Below are 21,064 nucleotides of genomic sequence, written 5' to 3' on the forward strand. Positions count from 1 at the left end.
CTTTGGGTAACAGTGGCTAGTCATCAAAATGTTCTGTGCAGTCTTAGAGCACTGCTAAGCGTTCTACTTTTTGGCAAGTAGGGGGAAAGTAACAATGTGTACTGAAAGACAGAATTAAAGCCCAACTCCAGTCAAAAAATAGTGTTAGAGCAGAAAAGTATGCAAAAAAAACAAGCTTGAATGTATTGTAATACTTTCTACTCCTTTTATATAAATGTTGGAGGAAAAAAGAAAAGGTTATATGGATTGCCCTAAATCGGGGGTCAGCAACCCATAGCTCGCGATTTACTAGTATATCACTGCCAGTTGACTGGTAGTTCGTGGTCTGGGCTTGCTGCCTCGCCATCCCAAAGCATCAAACAGAGTGCAATGCTGAGGAACTACTTGTAAAGTTGGAGCTGTAGTAGGGAGCTGTAGTAGGGAGCAAGAGCCACATAAGCCGATGCCTGCTCTGTAATGCTGGCTCCTGTCCCATGCGGAGTGATACCAACTGCACTCCGCCTCTTATCCTGGCTAGCGGTCTCCAGAGTGGTGCCAGCAGCAGGGAAGAAGAGATCTTCAGGTCAATGGAAAGCAATACACTAGGCATAATAGTATAGGGAGGTTTACCCACACTGCGAGTGCAGTCTACCTCTTATCCTGGCTAGCAGTCTCCAGAGTGGTGCCAGCAGCAGGGAAGAAGAGATCTTCAGGTCAATGGGAAGCAATACACTGGGCATAATAGTATAGGGAGGTTTACCCACACTGCGAGTGCAGTCTACCTCTTATCCTGGCTAGCGGTCTCCAGAGTGGTGCCAGCAGCAGGGAAGAAGAGATCTTCAGGTCAATGGGAAGCAATACACTGGGCATAATAGTACAGGGAGGTTTACCCACACTGCGAGTGCAGTCTACCTCTTATCCTGGCTAGCGGTCTCCAGAGTGGTGGCAGCAGCAGGGAAAAAGAGATCTTCAGGTCAGTGTGAAGCAATACACTGGGCATAATAATATAGGGCTGCTTTCACACTGATGCACTGCAGTTTCCTGCGGATTTGCTGCACTTAGCCATAGACTTCTAATATATCCTGCAGGTTTGGTGCACTTTCTGAAGCGCATCAAAACTCCTGAATGCATTAACCCCAGAAAATCGCAGATGCACTGCGCTGCACCCGCGGTGCAGGTAAACAGCAGCACATCAGTGTGAAAGCAAATTTATAGGAGGCTCAGAACAGTAAGGGTTCATTAACATTTGCAGTTTGGGGGTTGGTAAAACCCCATAGTTAGGATGTGTTTTTACCACTCTTGCCTTAACCCCACCCCCTGTAGGTGCAGTGGCTAGGAGTGTACACATGTCACAGCTGCAAGCAGAAGTTATACACCCTGTCATGGGTGGTGGGTGTAGCACCTGCCAATATGACCCATTCAAGTGAAAGAGGCCGCTCTGTAAGTGCCCTGCAACTTTGTGCAGTACAGCAGACAAGGGGTTGAAGCAGGCAACGTTGTGTTGCTTTCTCACCACCTGCGTTACCCCTTGGACCCCTTATAAGCATGCAGTTGCGGGGTGCTTGCAGAGTGGCCTCTTTTACTTGAATGGGTTATGATTGAAATGCGGTAGCACTTACACTTTTGGGTGCTGCCTTAGCAGATAAAGGATGTAGGGATTGGGGACTATAAAACCACAACTCAACTGCAGGGGTTTACCACCCCCCACCTTTACCTGTGAATTAGTCCTAAGGGTGCTGCTGCCAAATGCAACTAAGGTCTTATTCACAAGTGTAGCAGGCACTGCTGCTCCTCTGAAAGGCAATCTGAGTGTGTTTGACTGGTGGTGAGGAGGCCATACTGTATGTTGCTTCTTTACCACCTGATTAAAACAGATGATTGCCGTCCAAGGCACACGATTGTGACACGGTAGTACGGCAATCAGACATTTAAATCAGGTATGAGAAGGTGACACTGTGCCAAGTGATCTTTGACTTCTCCAATATTTTTCAGGTAGATCTCCACCTCCCTAAGGTGGTCTATCCCTGATCTAATCTATTATATCTGTATAGATATCTAAATACTTTAGAATACCTTTCACCAGCTCTAGTATGTTTGTCTGTTTTTATGTGGTCCATACAGGAAGCTTTAGGTCTGCTTTAGGCCTCAAGCACATGAACATAAAAAAAAACTCTTTTTGAACTTTTTACTCTTTTTTCACACTTCTAAAAAATGGCCCAATCATATGTTCCCAGAGAAGCATTTTTGCATTTTTTACACACAGAGCTGTGTAAACGCTCCTAAACATGAAAAATGTGAACATATGCCCGTTAATTTATTTTAGTTGCTAGAATACATAAGTATTTGAGCCAATAAGAATTAGTTTTTGCTCAAATGTGTCTAAACATACCTAAACAAAAGTTAAAAAACATGAGAGGCATTTAGAGGCATTGTTTCTACCAACTTCTGGCAGTAAAACATACACCCATATGCAGGTCCATCCGCTGAGATGGAGGATTTTATTACCATCTTAAAAGTACCCATTATATGAGAGGAGGAATGGGTAAAGGAGATATCGCGAGGTCTGGATGTGTGGAGATGTCATATTATTAACACTCATTTTTTTACATTCGTTGGAGGTGAGAGTTCTGTGAGCACGGAGTGGCACTGTTATTAGCATGAAAATTCACATTCACCATGGAATTGATGTTACAGTGCCAGATCATGTGATATTTGGAAACTTATGAACTCATTTATTGAAAGCACTTTAGTATCTTTATTCACATTATAAGAGCAGGGCCCTCGATCCCCTCATGTTTTGCATTGTATTGGTATTGTCCTGTCACATGTTCTGTCCCCCTTTGTAATGTACAGCGCTGAACGAACTATTGGCGCTTTATAAATACTGTATAATAATATTAATAATAATAATTATTCATTAATTTATATATATGGTCTATGTTCTTGGTCATTTATTCACATTATGATTATGAGCACGATTTATCCACCTGTATTGTTTATTAGTACTGGTTAATGTTCATTAGCAGCAATACATCACTTTTAATTAATTAATGAATTAATTAATTGATTTATTTATTTAGTTGATATTGTGGGAACACAATCGATGTCAGCAGCAGCACCTATTCATTTGTTTATTTATATTGTATAGTAGGCGCAGAAGTTCACTTCACTTATCTATTGAGATATACTATATTGCCAAAAGTATTGGGACACCACTCCAAATCACTGGATTCAGGTGTTCCAATCACCTCCAGGGCCACAGGTGTATAAAATCAAGCCCCTAGGCATGCAGACTGCTTCTACAATAATTTGAGAAAGAATGGGTCGCTCTCATGGGCTCAATGAATTCAAGCGTGGTACTGTAATAGGTTGCCACCTGTGCAATAAGTCCATCCGTGAAATTTCCTTGCTGCTAAATATTCCATGGTCAACTGTTAGTAGTATTATACCAAAGTGGAAGCAACTGGGAACAACAGCATCTCACCCATGAAGTGGTAGGCTACGTAAAATGACAGAGCGGGGCAGCACATGCTGAAGCGCACAGTGTGCAGAAGTCGCCAGCTGTCTGTAGAGTCGATAGCTAAAGATCCCCAAACTTCATGTGGCCTTCAGATTAGCACAGCAACTGTGTGTAGAGAGCTTCATGGAATGGGTTTCTATGGCTGAGAAGCTGCATCCAAACCTCACATCACCAAGTGCAATGGAAAGTGTCAGATGCAGTGGTGTAAAGCATGCCACAACTGGACTCGAGCAGTGGAGACATGTTGTCTGGAGTGACGAATCGCACTTCTCTGTCTGGCAATGCGATGGACATGTCTGGGTTTGGCGATTGCCAGAACGGTACTTGCCTGACTGCATTATTCCAAGTGTAAAGTTTGATGGAGGGGAGATTATGGTGTGGGGTTGTTTTTCAGGGGTTGGGCTTTTTCGAGTAAGGATTGGAGGAGGAAATACATTGGGACTCACATTTTGTTTGATATATTCTTTGGACTATTATCACAAGAGTGGAAAAAATCTTATTCACACTTTGAGTTTATGTTGCTAATCACAGAATGTGTTGTCCTATATGTTCATGATATTTACATATATATGTTTTTGAGATAAAAGGGATTTTCAACGCATGTAGGGAGCACTGCATATTATTTTATATCTACATGGTGTGTGCGGGAACGCATGTAAATGTGAACAGCACCCTTTATACACGTTTTATTTACTTTATTATACCATTTTTTACTTTTATTTTTTATATTGATTAATACACAAATTAGGTAGTGCAGAAGTCTCACTCACGTTCACATTAAAGTGGGGTTAAAACAGGCGGTGAGGAGGCATCGCATCGGTTCCCTTTCGCCTGTCAGCTGGAGCGTGAAAGCAGATCTGAGAGTGGATTGGGCTTCAGAGGCAAGGGAGATTTAGATGCATGTCCTAATCTACCCTAAAGCTTTGGGGATCCCCTGTTAGTGCAAATCCTGCCTTATGATTCTGTTTCCTCTGTGTCTACCAGAGCAGAAGCCAGTCTGAAAACATTAAAAATTCTGAAAAATTTGTGTCATGTCTCTAGTATCGCCGACAAAACTTTTGCCTTGCCTCAGGTATGAATGGCCCTGGGCTATACATCCTATCTCTTTTCTCAACTGCTAATTTAGATATTCCACTGCATATGACAAAAAAAGGCAACTGATAATGTTCTTTTACTGTATATTTGAAAAATATTCTAATGTACTGTAATTTGTCTTTCCTAAGAAGAAAAATGACAGTGTAATCTTTTCTGACACATTACCACGGACTCTTCCTTTGAGAATGGGGGGGAAAAAAGTCCATTTGGAAAGGAAGCATTATATAATTGATTTCTTAGACTTCATTATTGCAGCAGTAGATTTTATTGAGGGATATTTTACATCTAACAGCCTGCTCCTTTGTGTGCACTTCTCTCTCACTCAGGGGTACTCAAGTTGATGGAATATGGAGAAGAATACATATTTACTCTTCCTAGTGCCTACGCTCGTTCTATACTCACAGTTCCCTGGGTGGAGCTGGGAGGTAAAGTCAATATAACTTGTGCCAAGACGGGCTATGCTGCCACTGTCACATTCAACACAAAGCCTTTTTACGGAGGAAAAGTTCACAGGTAATGGCCAGTCACACGTATTTAACTAACACAAGAGTGTGACATTCTACATTCCTTGTCAGCACTAATCAGCGAATGTTATAATGTTTGATGCTCTAAATACTAAGGCATATTAAAAATGATTTTAGATTTGAAGTCTTTTGAAATTATGGAATTAAAATATGGGAATTGTGGAGTTTGCGTAAAGGAAAAAAATCCAGGTCCCCTGGATTTCATATTCAAAATTCCTGCATGATTAGTGTCTTGGGGATTTGCCTGGATTGCCAACCCATAAATGTTTATGGAAAAATAGCAAGTTATAGTTAGTGATAGTTTAAACTGTTTAACACACGTCTACATGGTGACACTGGACTTCTCACACTGACAGTATTGTCTGATTTAGTAACTATGATATTATTCCCATCCCCAGCCAGATAAGAAAATCAGACAAAAAGTTCTGCAAAAGGAACAATTGGATGATAGTCTGTTCATCAGTATACTGCTTGCAACAACCGATTCCAAAAAAAAAAAGTGTAAGCTACAAATATGTTCTCATTAACTTAATGTCCGATTTTCGTTCATTGTGTACATTAGTCGCATGGAAATAATCGGAAAAAAAAATACTGCCCATGATCGGAAACAAAGAACGACCCAGATGAAAATTGCAATGAAAGTAAAGAGCATACACAAGAAAGAATTTTTGTATTGTGGATCATTGAGCAGCACAGTGGCTAAATGGTTAGCAGTTCTGCCTGGCAGTACTAAGGTCGTTGGTTCGAATCCCAACCACGGCACCACCTACCTGGAGTCTGCATGTTCTCCCTGTGCCTGCGTGGGTTTCCTCCAGGTACTCCAGTTTCTTCCCACGCTCCAAAGACATGCTGGTAGGTTAATTGGCTCCTGTTTAAATTGGCCCTAGTATGTGTATGTATGAATGTAGGTTAGGGACCTTAGATTGTACACCCCTTGAGGGTTAGGGACTGATGTGAATGTACAACTTATATATGTAAAGCGCTGCGTAAATTAACAGCACTATATAAGTACCTGAAATAAATAAAAATAAAGAGGTATGAACAGTAGCATGTTTTTTTCCATGACAATAATCACGCTGTTAGTTTGTAGCTACATTGGCCTGTTTGCCTGTGTCTTTTGAGAGTTAATATTCTCGGTTACATCATGAAAAGTACCTTCATGGAAAATCAAACGATCATTCGTCCAATTTTCTCATAGTGTGTACTAGGCTTTATAGCCATAATTTCTTTTAACATTTATTAGTATAGTACACTGTAGTCATATTGTATTGATGATATTATATCTCATTATGTCAATGTTGCAGCGTTAGTGTTGAAAAGTACTGCAAGTGGTGCAACTGTGCATGGCTTCTAACCTCAGCTTGTTCAGTTAAGCTTTGGCAATAAAACATGGAAGCTGATTAGTTTCAATGCAGAAGTGCACCTGATTTTGCACTCTCCAGCTTTAGTAAATAAACCCCAATATTTTATAAGTTAAAGTGGTTGTAAAGGCTCAATGTGTTTTACCATCATGCATCTCTACCTACCTTTTTTTGGACATGGTTTCCTAAAAAGATGAGAAAGGCCTGTAATTGGCATCATAGGTGGACCTCAACTATGAGAGACAAAATGAGAAAAAAAATCCAGACAACCACATTGGCTGATTTGGAAAGAATTTATTTGCAAATTATGGTGGAAAATAAGTATTTGGTCAATATCAAAAGTTCATCTCAATACTTTGTTATATATCCTTTGTTGGCAATGACAGAGGTCAAACGTTTCCTGTAAGTCTTCACAAGGTTGGCACACACTGTTGCTGGTATGTTGGCCCATTCCTCCATGCAGATCTCCTCTAGAGCAGTGATGTTTTGGGGCTGTCGCTGCGCAACACGGACTTTCAACTCCCTCCAAAGGTTTTCTATGGGGTTGAGATCTGGAGACTGGCTAGGCCAATCCAGTACCTTGAAATGCTTCTTACAATGCCACTCCTTCGTTGCCCGGGCGGTATGTTTGGGATCATTGTCATGTTGGAAGACCCAGCCACGTTTCATCTTCAATGCCCTTGCTGATGGAAGGAGGTTTGCACTCAAAATCTCACGATACATGGCCCCATTCATTCTGTCCTGTACATGGATCAGTCGTCCTAGTCCCTTTGCGGAGAAACAGCCCCAAAGCATGATGTTACCACCCCCATGCTTCACAGTAGGTATGGTGTTCTTTGGATGCAGCTCAGCATTCTCTCTCCTCCAAACACGATGAGTTGTGTTTCTACCAAACAGTTCTATTTTGGTTTCATCTGACCATATGACATTCTCCCAATCCTCTTCTGGATCATCCAAATGCTCTCTAGCAAACTTCAGATGGGCCCGGACATGTACTGGATTAAGCAGGGGGACACGTCTGGCACTGCAGGATCTGAGTCCCTGATGATGTAGTGTGTTACTGATGGTAGCCTTTGTTACGTTGGTCCCAGCTCTCTGCAGGTCATTCACTAGGTCCCCCCGTGTGGTCCTGGGATTTTTGCTCACCGTTTTTGTGATCATTTTGACCCCACGGGGTGAGATCTTGCGTGGAGCCCCAGATCGAGGGAGATTATCAGTGGTCTTGTATGTCTTCCATTTTCTAATTATTGCTCCCACAGTTGATTTGTTCACACCAAATTACTTGCCTATTGCAAATTCAGTCTTCCCAGCCTGGTGCAGGTCTACAATTTTGTTTCTGGTGTCCTTCGACAGCTCTTTGGTCTTCACCATAGTGAAGTTTGTAGTGTGACTGTTGTGTCTTTTATACTGATAACAAATTCAAACAGGTGCCATTGATACAGGTAATGAGTGCAGGACAGAGGAGCCTCTTAAAGAAGAAGGTACAGGTCTGTGAGAGCCAGAAATCTTGCTTGTTTGTAGATGACCAAATACTTATTTTCCACCATAATTTGCAAATAAATTCATTCCAAATCAGCCAATGTGATTGTCTGGATTTTTTTTCTCATTTTGTCTTTCATAGTTGAATTCTACCTATGATGCCTATTACAGGCCTCTCTCATCTTTTTAAGTGGGAGAACTTGCACAATTGGTGGCTGACTAAATACTTTTTTGCCCCACTGTAGTTCTTACTATCCCATGCCTTCAGCCCCAGCCCTGCTTTGATTGGCCATGCTTCATCTGTGTCACTTTCAAAGACACATCTTTCCAGAGCATGAGTTCACAAGCACGCTTTTGCATTTACAAATTATTCAGCTACTGTTAATATATAATAGCATAGTGATAGGCTGAAAATATAACTCCTGGTAGGCTTTGCCAAATATTTTTTATATTCAACAGGGATATGTTTTAGGTACTTACCTCCTAGCTCTTCACGTTGATAGTCTTTTTCATTTTATTGTTTGTGTCTTTTAGGTGTATAAGATAACGACATAAAATAGTACATTTCCTTTATTAACTGCATATGGCTTCTTAATAGGGTTACAGCTGAAGTCAAGCATATGCCCACCAACATAATAGTATGCAAAGCCCAAGGAGAATGGAATGGAACTCTGGAATTCACATATAGCAGTGGAGAGACTAAAGTCATTGACACAACTAAGATGTCAATTATCAGGAAAAAGATAAGACCTTTAGAAAAGCAAGGACCTTCTGAATCAAGGTAAGTGTGGGTGCTCCTGGTCATAGGATAACAGGAGGCTGATGTCAAGACTGATTCATGCACTTGTGCTAGCTGTATGTCAAAATATAGTAAAGAAAGAAAAGTATTAAGTAATACATAACTGCATTAAATTTGTGTTTTTTTTTGTTTTTGTTTTTTGATATAAACCTGTCATTCAATTTTATAGCCCAATGGTAGTCTTAGAATACTAAGCTTGATCATAAAGATGTCTTGAAGCAGTGGTCTGTCTCCAGCAGTCCAATATACCCACAACCTAGTTACAATTGCTTCACTCCAATCAGCAGTGCTCACCCTCGTTATTGGATGTAGAGGAGTAGTTGTGACTGTGCAAGGGGCATGTTGTACCGTTGCAACAGTCCCCAACTTCTGCTGAAGGGAAAAAAAAAATTAGGGTCGACACTGAAGCACAATGAAATAAATAATTATCAAAAGATACACTGGATTAAGGCCGCATTCACACTTGTAAATGGGGCCATTAATGATTAGATGCGGGAAACCAAGCGTTCCTGGCTATTAGCTGTGGGCAGAAGCCTTTTTTGAAAGCAATGGGAGGCTGACAGCTCCCTCAACTAAGGAGTGATTACCTGCAAATGATTGAATCTGGATGCATCTGCATCTAAGACCTATCATTCGTAGGTAATTGCTGCTTGAGCGATTACATACGAGCGCCTGCAGTTAGCTGCGGGAGCTGTCAGCTTTACATTGCTGTCATCTTGCGGCCTCAGCTAATCGCCGAGCACCCCCGCTGGGTCTTCCACATCTAATAGCGAACGACCCCATTTGCAAGTGTGAAAGGGGCCTTAAACAATAAATATAAAGAGGAATATTTATCTCTACCTGATCCATGTATCTATTATCACTCAATTTAAATTGCTTTGGTTGCTGGATAATCTCAAGCTGAAACAAATACATTTTGTTAGTTACATAAGAAAGAAAAACTGCAAATAACATTTTGGCGGTTCAAAAGCAAATATGCTTATAAATCAGTTAACAACTCCGTGATCATGCATACGTTGAAGCTATGGTCCAATTTAAACATGCAGGGAAGGCTTGTCCCACAATTTAGTGTGCTTAAACTGCTTAATATCTTATTTGAATAATATAATTGCTTTTTTTTCAATCAGTAAGTTCTTTTGTATATAATTGGTTACCCAAATGACCTTTAAAAAGAATTATTAAAACAAATGTTGGTTTCTTAAACTGTAATTTTGCATACAAAATCTACATTATCTGATTTGGTTTAACTTAACATATTACTAAGCATTTAATAGAAAAACAGTAGAATAGGAACTCCTTGATATTAGGAAACATTATCCATAGTCTGTCATATCTTGGTCTAGTAGTTCAGCTCAACAAATATGGTTTAAAGTGTAAACTCTAACAATAAACTTCTCTTTATGTTCCTTTTTGGTGTAATACATCTACAGTACAGTTGAAATCATTTCATTATATATTTTTGATACGTGCAAAACAATATACGTAGAAACAATAGAGAGCGTGCACCAGCCTTGTGCATTAACCAGGACACCTTGTATGCAACGATAAGTAGTATTATACTCACAGAGTATGTGGAGCTTCAAGCTCAGCGTAAATATCCAACAGAACAAACAGAACCAGTAACATCCCTCTAGATGGACCGAACCGATGCATTCTGCAGACGCTTACACGTTTTGGGGCTCTGATGAAAAGGAGTACCCACGAAATGTGTAAGTGTCTGCAGAACTCAGAGAGCATCGCTTTGGTCCATATAGAGAGATATTACTGCTTTGTTTCTACGTATAGTGCTTATAGATTTCCCAGCCAGAGGTGGGTAGCAAGGCCAAGTGGATGCTATAAGACCGTGACCAGGGTTGTTTGCTGGAGATGCGTGGAACTTAGATTTACTTCATAAGTGCCATACCTTAGCACAGAAGAGATACTGTTATACATACATTAAGTGCAAAACAATACCTGTTGATCCTGCCAGAAATCCCTTAGGTCCTGTTCACACTTAGCAATTTGGAATCATAGATAGAATAATCATGATTTTGGCCACTATTCTAAATCGTGGCAAAACGCATGGCGTGTGTTTGGGTGTCATTCATTCTTAACGGCACAACAGACAGTGCATTTTTGATCTGATTGCCACTGCATGTGTACAAATGTGCCTAGCTTATGGCCAAAATTTGGTCCTGGAGCATCTTTGCCACAACAAATGCACATAGGGCAAGGGAATGGGCTGCCATATGTGCGATATGTAGAAACGCATGTTTATCATAAAAAAAAATGCATGTTCTCACTACATGAACTCATGAACTCATAACTTCCTGTGTTCTTTGCCTCTTCTGCAGTGAAATCTTAAATACTGTTATCAGTCCTGCCTAGTTTTGCTCTAACTGCAGAACCCTTCCCTCTATTTAATTGAGATGAGAGGGGGAGGCATTGTGTAATCTAAATCAGAAGCAAGCAGTGTAGGGTGACACCCTATGACAGGAAGTGTGTTACTGGCAGGATCACTAGATGAAAATGAAGAAAAAAAAACTAAATAGAGAAACTAATGCAGGCACCTTATCTAAGGACTTGTAAGCTGCAATAAATCTAATTGGCTTAGATAAAGTGTGTCAGACTGATGTTTTATGGGCTGCATGTTGCCCTTTCGCTCCTGCCCTGCAGACTTTAGTGGTTTAGGGATTACAAAAAGTCAAATTTAACTCTCCAACTATCCTCCAGTTGATAAGTTACACTTACTTACATAAAATTACAGCTAAATACTTCAGGAGATGTTTTTGGCCCCCTTTTCTGAGATTTTACACATTGTAAATTAGAATTTTTATGTAAATGTTCAGTTTCATATTTTTCTTTTTTTCTTTTTAATTAAGGCCTGACTCCAAATTTACTATGACTTTAAATAGTTCATTTGGACCAAGCTGGCAACCTTGATGATTTAGTCCTCTCAGTTTGGTCCAATGTTTTGTCATGCCTGGTTTAGATACACTTTAAGCAGCAATGTACATGCTTTACTTAGGAATAGATTTTAAGTTCTCTGATTCCCACATTTGGACTCATTTAATAAGAACTAACTAAATTAACAAGTTGGAATAAAACCCTGCACCCTCACATATTTTGAATCAATCCATTTAACAGTGCTTGAGTGTGTGTGTATACACTATATTGCCAAATGTATTGGGACACCCCTCCAAATCATTAGATTCAGGTGTTCCAATCACCTCCATGGCTACAGATGTATAAAATCAAGCACCTAGGCATGCAGACTGCTTCTACAAACATTTGTGAAAGAATGGGTTGCTCTCAGGAGCTCAGTGAATTCAAGTGGTTTTATAACAAAGTGGAAGCAATTGGAAACAACAGCAACTCAGCCACAAAGTGGTAGGCCACGTAAAATGACAGAGCAGGGTCAGTGCATTCTGAAGCGTACATTTTGCAGAAGTCGCCAACTGTCTCTAGAGTCTATAGGTAAAGGCCTCCAAACTTCATGTGGCCTTCAGATTAGCACAACAACAGTGCGTAGAGAGCTTCACAGAATGGGATTCCATGGCCGAGCAGCTGCATCCAAGTCTTACATCACCAAGTGCAATGCAAAGCATCAGATACAGTGGTGTAAAGCACATCACCACTGGACTCTAGAGCAGTGGAGACATGTTCTATCGAGTGACAAATCACACTTCTCTGTCTGGCAATCCGGTGGACATGTCTGGATTTTGCAGTTGCGAGGAGAATGGTACTTGCTTGACTGCATTGTGCCAAGTGTAATGTTTGGTGGAGGGGGGATTATGGTGTGGGGTTGCTTTAAGGCGATCAGCATACTAAGACATTTTGGACAATTTCATGCTCCCAACTTTGTAGGAACAGTTCCGGGATGGCCCAGGGGCAGACTGACAACTCATGGGGCCCCCGGGCAATAGGGGATCATGGTGCCCCTGTGTCCTTGCCCACACTCAAAAAAGCCTATAAAAATGGTACCAGGGGCATTTCATGGGGCCCCCTACTGACCCTGGGCCCTCGGGCAGTGCCACGAAAGCTCGAATGGTCAGTCCGCTCCTGGAATGGCCCCTTCATGTTCCAACATGGCTGCGCACCAGTGCACAAAGCAAGGTCATAAAGACATGGATGAGCGAGTTTGGGGTGGAGGAACTTGACTGGCCTGCACAGAGTCCTGACCTCAACCCGATGGAACACCTTTGGGATGAATTAGAGTGGAGACTGCGAGCCAGGCCTTCTTGTTCAATATCAGTGCCTGAGCTCACAAATGCGCTTCTAGAACAATGGTTAAAGATTCCCATAGACACCCTCCTAACCTTTTGGGCAGCCTTCCCAGAAATGTTGATGCTTGTGTAGCTGCAAAGAGTTGGCCAACTCAGTATTGAACCCTACGGACTAAATCTGGGATGCCACTAAAGTTAATGTGCGTGTAAAAGCAGGCGTTCCAATACTTTTGGCAATATAGTGTATATACAGTGCTCAGCATAAATGAGTACACCCCAACAGATTCCTTTTAGAATCAACATTTTCTATGGGACACTATACTACAAAATACTCCCACAAATGCGGGCCATTGATTGCAAACAAGATTTGTTTATTTTCACACACAAAAAACACACAAATTCATTCAAGACCATGTTGCAAAAATGAATACACCCCAATGAAAGTCTTAGGAGCAAAGCTACATTTTAGACAAAATCCTAATTAACCAGAATTCAACTACAGATGAGTCTAATTATTCATTAAAAAGGTGTCCAGCAGACAGTTGATTATAAAAGGGCGTTACTTAACAAAGAAAACCCCTTCCCATTTCATGCTGTCAGCAATGGCACCACATGGAAGAGAAATGTCACAAGGCCTGAAAAAGAAAGATGAAGGCTACAAGAAGATCAGCAAAGCTTTACTTATCAGTCAGAATACTGCAGAAAAGTATACAAAAATGTAACAAAGATGGAACTGCAACCATCTCATAGAGACGTCCAGGCTGTCCACAGAAGTTAACACCTCGACAGGAGTGTCTTCTAATGAGAAGGGTTGAAGAAAATCACCATGCAAGTTTACTGCAGTTAGCTAAAGAAATAGAAAGCCAAACTGGTGTGATTGTTTCCTATGTCACAATACGGTGTACACTGCAGAGGAATAGCATGCATGAGTGTTGTTCATGAAGGAAGCCTCTCCTACAGCCCATGCACAAAAAGCCCACCTAGAATTTGCCGGAGCCCATGCTGAAAAAGAAGAAGACTACTGGAACTCTGTACTCTGGAGTAATGAGACCAAGATTAATGTTTTTGGAACTGATGGCTTCAAAACTGTATGACTTTGCAAAGGTGAGGAGTACAAAGAAAAATGCACGGTGCCTACAGTGAAACAGGGTGGTGGCAGTGTCCTTTTGTGGGGCTGCATGAGTGCTGCTGGTGTCAGGGAGCTGCATTTAATTGGTGGTATGAATTCACAGATGTTCTGCTCTATATTGAAAGAGAAGATGCTACCATCACTCTTCCAACATGACAGTGATCCAAAACACACATCTAAGGCCACTGTTACATTTCTGAAGAAGAACAGGGTGAAAGTGATTTAGTGACCAAGTATGTCTCCTGATCTGAACCCAATCGAACACCTATGGGAAATTCTGAAGAGACAAGTTGAGCATTATTCTCCATCCAGCATCTAAGTTCTAGAAGAGGTCATTCTTGAAGAATGGAAAAAGATAGGTGTTGCAATATGTCGCCAACTTGTTAGTTCCATGCTTAGAAGACTTGGTGCTGTCCTTACAAATCATGGAGGTCATGCAAAATACTAGATGTGGTAGTTTTTGTAGTGGGATGTATTCATTTTTGCATCAACTAATTTGAGTAAAACTGAAGATTTTGTAGTCTAAGTTATATTATTAACCTTACGTTCATGTAATGAGCTAAACAAATGTTCTATAAAACTCAGTTTTTTCAAAATTTTGGAAATTGTTCTTGTGTTCATTGAGAAATTGATTACAATCCTATTTTTCAAAAGGGTATACTCATTTATGCTGAGCACTGTATGTGTATATACTGTATATATATATATTGCCTTGAAAAAGTATTCATACCCCTTGAAATTTTCCACATTTCGTCATGCTACAACTAAAAATGTAAATGTATTTTATTAGTTTTTAATTTTTTTTTTACAAATATCTGAAAAGTGTGGTGTTCATTGGTATTCAGCCCCCCCCCCCCCCCCGAATCAATACTATGTAGAACCACTTAAGTACAGTACTGCAAGTACAGCTGCAATCTTTTTGGGTATGTCTCTACCAGCTTTGCACATCTAGAGAGTGACATTTTTGCCCATTCTTCTTTGAAAAATAGTGCAAGCTCTGTCAGATTGGATGGAGAGTGTCTGTGAACAGCAATTTTCAAGTCTGGCCACAGATCCCCAATTGGATTTAGGTCTGGACTTTGACTAGGCCATTCTAACACATGAATATGCTTTGATCTAAATCAGGGGTCTCCAAACTTTCTAACAAAGGGCCAGTTTACTGTCCTTCAAACTTTAGGGGGGCCGGACTGTGGTCAGTGGGGGTAAAAAATATCCTTACTTGGGAGTAAACAATGCCTCATGATTAGTATTAGTGGGAGCAATAGCGCCCCGTCTGTGGTACTAATGGGAGGAATAGTGCCCCATCGTTGATGTCAATGATAGGAATTGTGCAACAACATTGGTGTCAGTGGGAGGAATAGTGCCCTGTTGTCAGTGGCAGGAACTATACCCCACTGTTGCTGACAGTGGGGGAAATAATGCCCCAAGGGCCAGATAAATTCAAGCAAAGGGCCGCAGTTTGGAGACCACTGATCTAAAACATTCCATTGTAGCTCTGGCTGTATGTTTAGGGTCGTTGTCGTGCTGGAAGGTAAACCTCCGCCCCAATCCCAAGTCTTTTGCAAACTCTAACAGGTTTTCTCCTAAGATTGCCCCGTATTTGGCTCCATCCATCTTCCCATCAGCTCTGACCAGCTTCCTTGTCCCTGCTGAAGAAAAGCATCCCCACAACTTGATCCTGCCACCACCATGTTTCACAGTGGGGATGGTGTGTTCAGGGTGATGTGCAGTGTTAGTTTTCCGCAACACATATAGCGCTTTGCTTTTAGGCCAAAAAGTTCAGTTTTGGTCTCATCTGACCAGAGCACCTTCTTCCACATGTTTGCTGTGTCCCCCAAATGGCTTTTTGCAAACTGCAAATGGGACTTCTTAAGGCTTTTTTTCAACAATGGCTTTCTTCTTGCCACTCTTCCACAAAAGCCAGATTTGTGGAGTGCACAACTAACAGTTGTCCTGTGGCCAGATTCTCCCACATGAGCTGTGAATCTCTACAGGTCCTCCAGAGGTACCATGGGCTTCTTGGCTGCTTCTCTGATTAATGCACTCCTTGCCTGGCCTGTCAGTTTAGGTGGATGGTCATGTCTTGGTAAATTTGCAGTTGTGCCATACTCTTTCCATTTTTGGATGATAGATTGAACAGTGCTTCATGAGATGTTCAAAGCTTGGGGTATTTTTTTATAACCTAACCATGCTTTAAACATCTCCACAATTTTATCCCTGACCTGTCTAGTGTGTTCCTTGGCCTTCATGATGCTGTTTGTTCACTAATGTTCTCTAACAACCCTCTGAGGGCTTCAGAGAACATATGTATTTATACTAAGATTAAATTACACACGATTTACTAATTGGGAGACTTCTAAAGGCAATTGGTTCCACTAGATTTTAATTAGGGGTATAAATACAAATGATGCCACACTTTTCAGATATTTATTTGTAAAAAATTTTGAAAACCATTTATCATTTGCCCTCCACGTCACAATTATGTGCCACTTTGTGTTGATCTATCACATAAAATCCCAATAAAATACATTTATGTTTTTGGTTGTAACATGAAAAAATGTGGAAAGTTTCAAGGGGTATGAATACTTTTTCAAGGCACTGTATGACTTCTTTTCAGCTGAAATTTGGTAGAGCTTAGTTCCACCACCTCTGACTCAGGCGCTCTGCTCCATGCTCACCACTATCACTTGTAAACACAGAAGTACAGCTTTTGTGTTTACAAGTGACATCTTGTCTCCCAATGGCTACCACAGATCTGATCTCCTGTGCAATTCCCACTGAGTACAGAATGGGGACAAGGGAGATGCAGGTGCCCGCAGTGCCGTGCGGATGCTGACACCCCCACTGGATGATCTCCCTGCAAGTGAGAGAGGCAGAGCCACCTATAGATTGCAGGGAGGTTCTAGAGCCGGCTGGCTCATTTTGAGTAAAAAAACTATATTTTTAACTTTTTGCTTTTAAACATGTCCAGTAAAAAAATTTAAAAAATCTAATTTAGTCATAAATTTAGGTCAAAATGTATTCTGCTACATGTCTGATACAAAATCCCAATACGTGTAAATTAATTGGGTTCCGTGAAAGTTATAGTGTTTACAAATGGCGGTATAGATACTGGAATTCTTTTTTTTTTTTTTACTAGTAATGGCAGCGATCAGCGACTTATAGTGGGACTACGGCGGGCATTCTGACACTGGGGGGGACTGATTTGGTGTCACTGACATCCCCAGTGACACCAATACAGTGATTAGTGCTAATAAAAAGCACTGACACTATACTAGTGGCAATGGGCAGGAAAGGGTTAATATAGGAACAAAAGTAAGGCATATGGAAGATGATGGAGCTTTTGAGGAGGGGGGAGAAGGAGGCAATGGAGAGCAGGTCAGAGCTGAAGAGGGATGAAAGTGAGATATGGATGCAGAGGTAAGCAGCTATTGAAGAAGGCTGAACTCTGCGCTCTGTGTGTAATGCACCCTTCTAATGCTGCAATCTGTATACAGTGCACCCCTGAACTCTGCACTATATACGTTGCACACCCCTGAACTCTGTATTCTGTGTGTAACCCCCCCCCCCAAACTCTGCACTCTGTACGTGATTCACTCCTATATTTAATGCCCCTCTAACACTCTCCCCCTTTAGTGAAATTGACCACACCCACTATTTGATACTATTTGGAGGGTATGTTGGAGGGGGGGGGGGTTGCGGGGTAGTGATTAAGTTATTGCACCTATTTTCGGAGAAAAAACAAATATATGTATCTCCGGCCTCTTTATTAAGTACAACTGTTCGCTTGCTTGGTAGCATGAATTGTTAATCAGCCAATCACATGAGAGCAACTCGATGCATTTAGGCATCTAGACATGGTGAAGATGACTTGCTGAAGTTCAAACCGAGAGCATCAGAATGGAGAAAAAAGGGGATTTAAGTGACTTTCAACGTGGCATGGTTGTTGGTGCCAGACGGGCTGGTCTGAGTATTTCAAAAACTGCTGATCTACTGAGATTTTCATGCACAACTATCTCTACGGTTTACAGAGAATGGTCCAAAAAGCTAAAATATCTAATCAGCAGCAGTTGTGTGGATGAAAATGCCTGTTTGATGTCAGAGATCAGAGGAGAACGGGCAGACTGGTTTGAGATGATAGAAAGGCAAAAGTAACTCATATAACCACAGCCAAGGTATGCAGAATGCCATCTCTGAACTCACAACACTTGGAACCTTGAAGCAGATGGGCTACAGCAGCAGAAGACCCCACCGGTTGCTATTCCTGTCAGCTAAGAACAGGAAACAGAGGCTACAATTCACACAGGCCCACCAAAATTGGACAAAAGAATATTGGAAAAACGTTGCCTGGTCTGATGAGTCTCCGTTTCAGCTGCGACATTCAGATGGTAGAGTCAGATTTTGGCGTAAACAACATGAAAGCATGGATCCATCCTGCCTTGTATCAATGGTTTAGGCTGGTGGTGGTGTAATGGTGTGGGGGATATTTTCTTGGCACACTTTGGACCTCTTAGTACCAATTGAGCATCGTTTAAACGTCACAACCTACCTGACAATTGTTGCTGACCATGTGCATTCCTTTATGACTACAGTGTACCCATCTTCTGATGGCTACTTCCAGCAGGATAATGCACCAGCTCAAATAAACTCAAACTGGTTTCTTGAACATAACAATGAGTTCACTGTATTCCAGTGGCCTCCATAGTCACCAGATCTCAATCCAATAGAGCTCCTTTGGGATGTGGTGGAATGGGAGATTCTCATTATGGATGTGCAGCCAAAAAATCAGCAGCAACTGCGTGGTGCTACCATTTCAATATGGACCAAAATCTCTGAGGAATGTTTCCAACACCTTGTTGAATCTTTGCCACGAAAAATTAAGGCAGTTCCGAAGGTAATGGGGGTCCAATCTTGTACTAGCAAGGTGTACCTAATAAAGTGGCCAGTGAGTGTATGTATATATACAGTGGGGAAAAAAAGTATTTGATCCCCTGCAGATTTTGTAAGTTTGTCCTCTTACAAAGAAATGAAGGATCTATAAATTTTATCATAGGTGTATTTTAAATGATAGAGACAGAATATCAACCAAAAATCCCCAAAAAAACACATGATACAAATGTTATAAATTTAGTTGCAGTTCAATGAGTCAAATAAGTATTTGATTCCCTGCCAATCAACAATAACTCTGGCTATGTGCTCATGTGGTACACAGATTGATTCTGTCAATTTAAGAAGGTGCTCCTAACGACAACTCGTTATGTATATTAGAGACACCTGTCCACAGAATCTCTTTCTTGAGCACCACCATGGGCAAAGCTAAAGAGATGTCAAAACACATCAGGGACAAGATTGTAGACCTGCACAAGGCTGGAATGGGCTACAAGAAGCTTGGTGAGAAGGAGACAACTGTTGGAGCGATTATTCACAAATGGAGGAAATACAAAATAACCATCAATCACCCTCGGTCTGGAACTCCATGCAGGTTTACCCCTCATGGGTTAAGGATGATTACGAGAAAAGTGAGGGATCAGCTCAGAACTATATGGGAAGAGCTTGTGAATAAGCTCAAGGCAGTTGAGCCCACAGTCACCAAACAAACCATAGGTAACACAATATGCTGCCATGGATTGAAATCCTGCAGCGCTCGCAAGGTCCCCCTCCTTAAGATGGCACATGTACAGGCCCATATGAAGTTTACCAGTGAACATCTAAATGATTCGGAGAATGATTGAAAGAAAGTGATATGGTCAGAACAAAATTGAGCTCTTTGGCATTTGGAAGAAAGGTGGTGACTATGACCTTAAGAACACCATCCCTACAGTCAAGCATGGAGGTGGAGACATTATGCTTTGGGGCTGTTTCTCTGCTAAAGGTACAGACTTTGCCACATTGAGGGGCCAATGGATCGGGCCATGTAATGTAAAATCTTGGATGAGAACCTTCTACCCTCAGCCAGAACACTAAAGACAGGTAATGGATGGGTCTTCCAGCATGACAATGACCAAAAACATACCGCCAAGGCAACAAAAGAGTCTCCAGACCTTAATTCTATAGAAAACATATGGAGGGAGCTGAAACTTGGAGTTGCCAAGCAACAGCCAAGAAACCTTAAGGATTTAAAGAAGATCTGTAAGAAGAGTGGACCAAAATCTCTCCTGAGATGTGTGCAAACCTGGTAACCAACTATAAGAATGGTCTTACTTCAGTACTTAGTGGAGAAACCATGTTTGGCAAAAGTCATGTTTTGCTTGGGGATCAAATACCTATTTTACTCAGGCAGTCCAACTTCTCCAGGATGGCATATCTATACATGCCATTGCCAGAAGGTTCGCTGTGTCTCTCAGCACAGTCTCCAGAGCATGGAGGAGATTCCAGGAGACAGGCAGTTACTCTGGGAGAGCTGGACAGGGCCGTAGAAGGTCCTTAACACATCAGCAGGACCGGTATTTGCTCCTTTGTGCAAGGAGGAATAGGATGAGCACTTCCAGAGCCCTACAAAATTACCTCCAGAAGGCCACTGTTGTGAATATCTCTGACCAAACAATCAGAAACAGACTTAATGAGGGTGGCCTGAGGGTCTGATGTCCTCTAGTGGGCCCTGTGCTCACTGCCCGGCACCATAGAGCTCAATTGGCATTTGCCATTGAACACCATAATTGGCAGGTCCACCACTGGCGCCCTGTGCTTTTCACAGATGAGAGCAGGTTCATCCTGAGCATATGTGACAGACGTGAAAGGGTCTGGAGAAGCCGTGGAGAATGTTATGCTGCCTGTAACATCAATCAGCATGACTGTTTTGGTGGTGAGTCAGTGATGGTCTGGGGAGACATATTCATAGAGGGACGCACACACCTCTACAGGCTAGACAATGGCATCCTGAATGCCATTAGGTATCGATGAAATCCTTGGACTCGTTGTCAGACCCTACACTGATGCAGTGGATCCTGGGTTCCTCCTGGTGCACAACAATGTG

At 41.6% G+C, this 21,064-nt stretch overlaps 1 protein-coding gene across 2 annotated transcripts in view; it reads left to right on the plus strand.

The window, feature by feature from the left end:
• Window positions 1-21,064, plus strand: part of OSBPL10 (oxysterol binding protein like 10) — a 653,617-nt gene that overhangs the window by 564,344 nt on the left and 68,209 nt on the right. For both annotated transcript variants that reach the window (XM_089690791.1, XM_089690795.1), the window contains 2 exons: window positions 4,921-5,107; window positions 8,557-8,739. In XM_089690791.1, coding sequence (XP_089546917.1) covers window positions 4,921-5,107; window positions 8,557-8,739 — 370 coding nt within the window. The remainder of the gene's footprint in view (window positions 1-4,920; window positions 5,108-8,556; window positions 8,740-21,064) is intronic.

This window comes from Staurois parvus, unplaced genomic scaffold, assembly GCF_062004578.1.
Source record: "Staurois parvus isolate SC_StPar_1 unplaced genomic scaffold, SC_StPar_1.0 ptg000021l, whole genome shotgun sequence".
NCBI lineage: Eukaryota > Metazoa > Chordata > Amphibia > Anura > Ranidae > Staurois > Staurois parvus.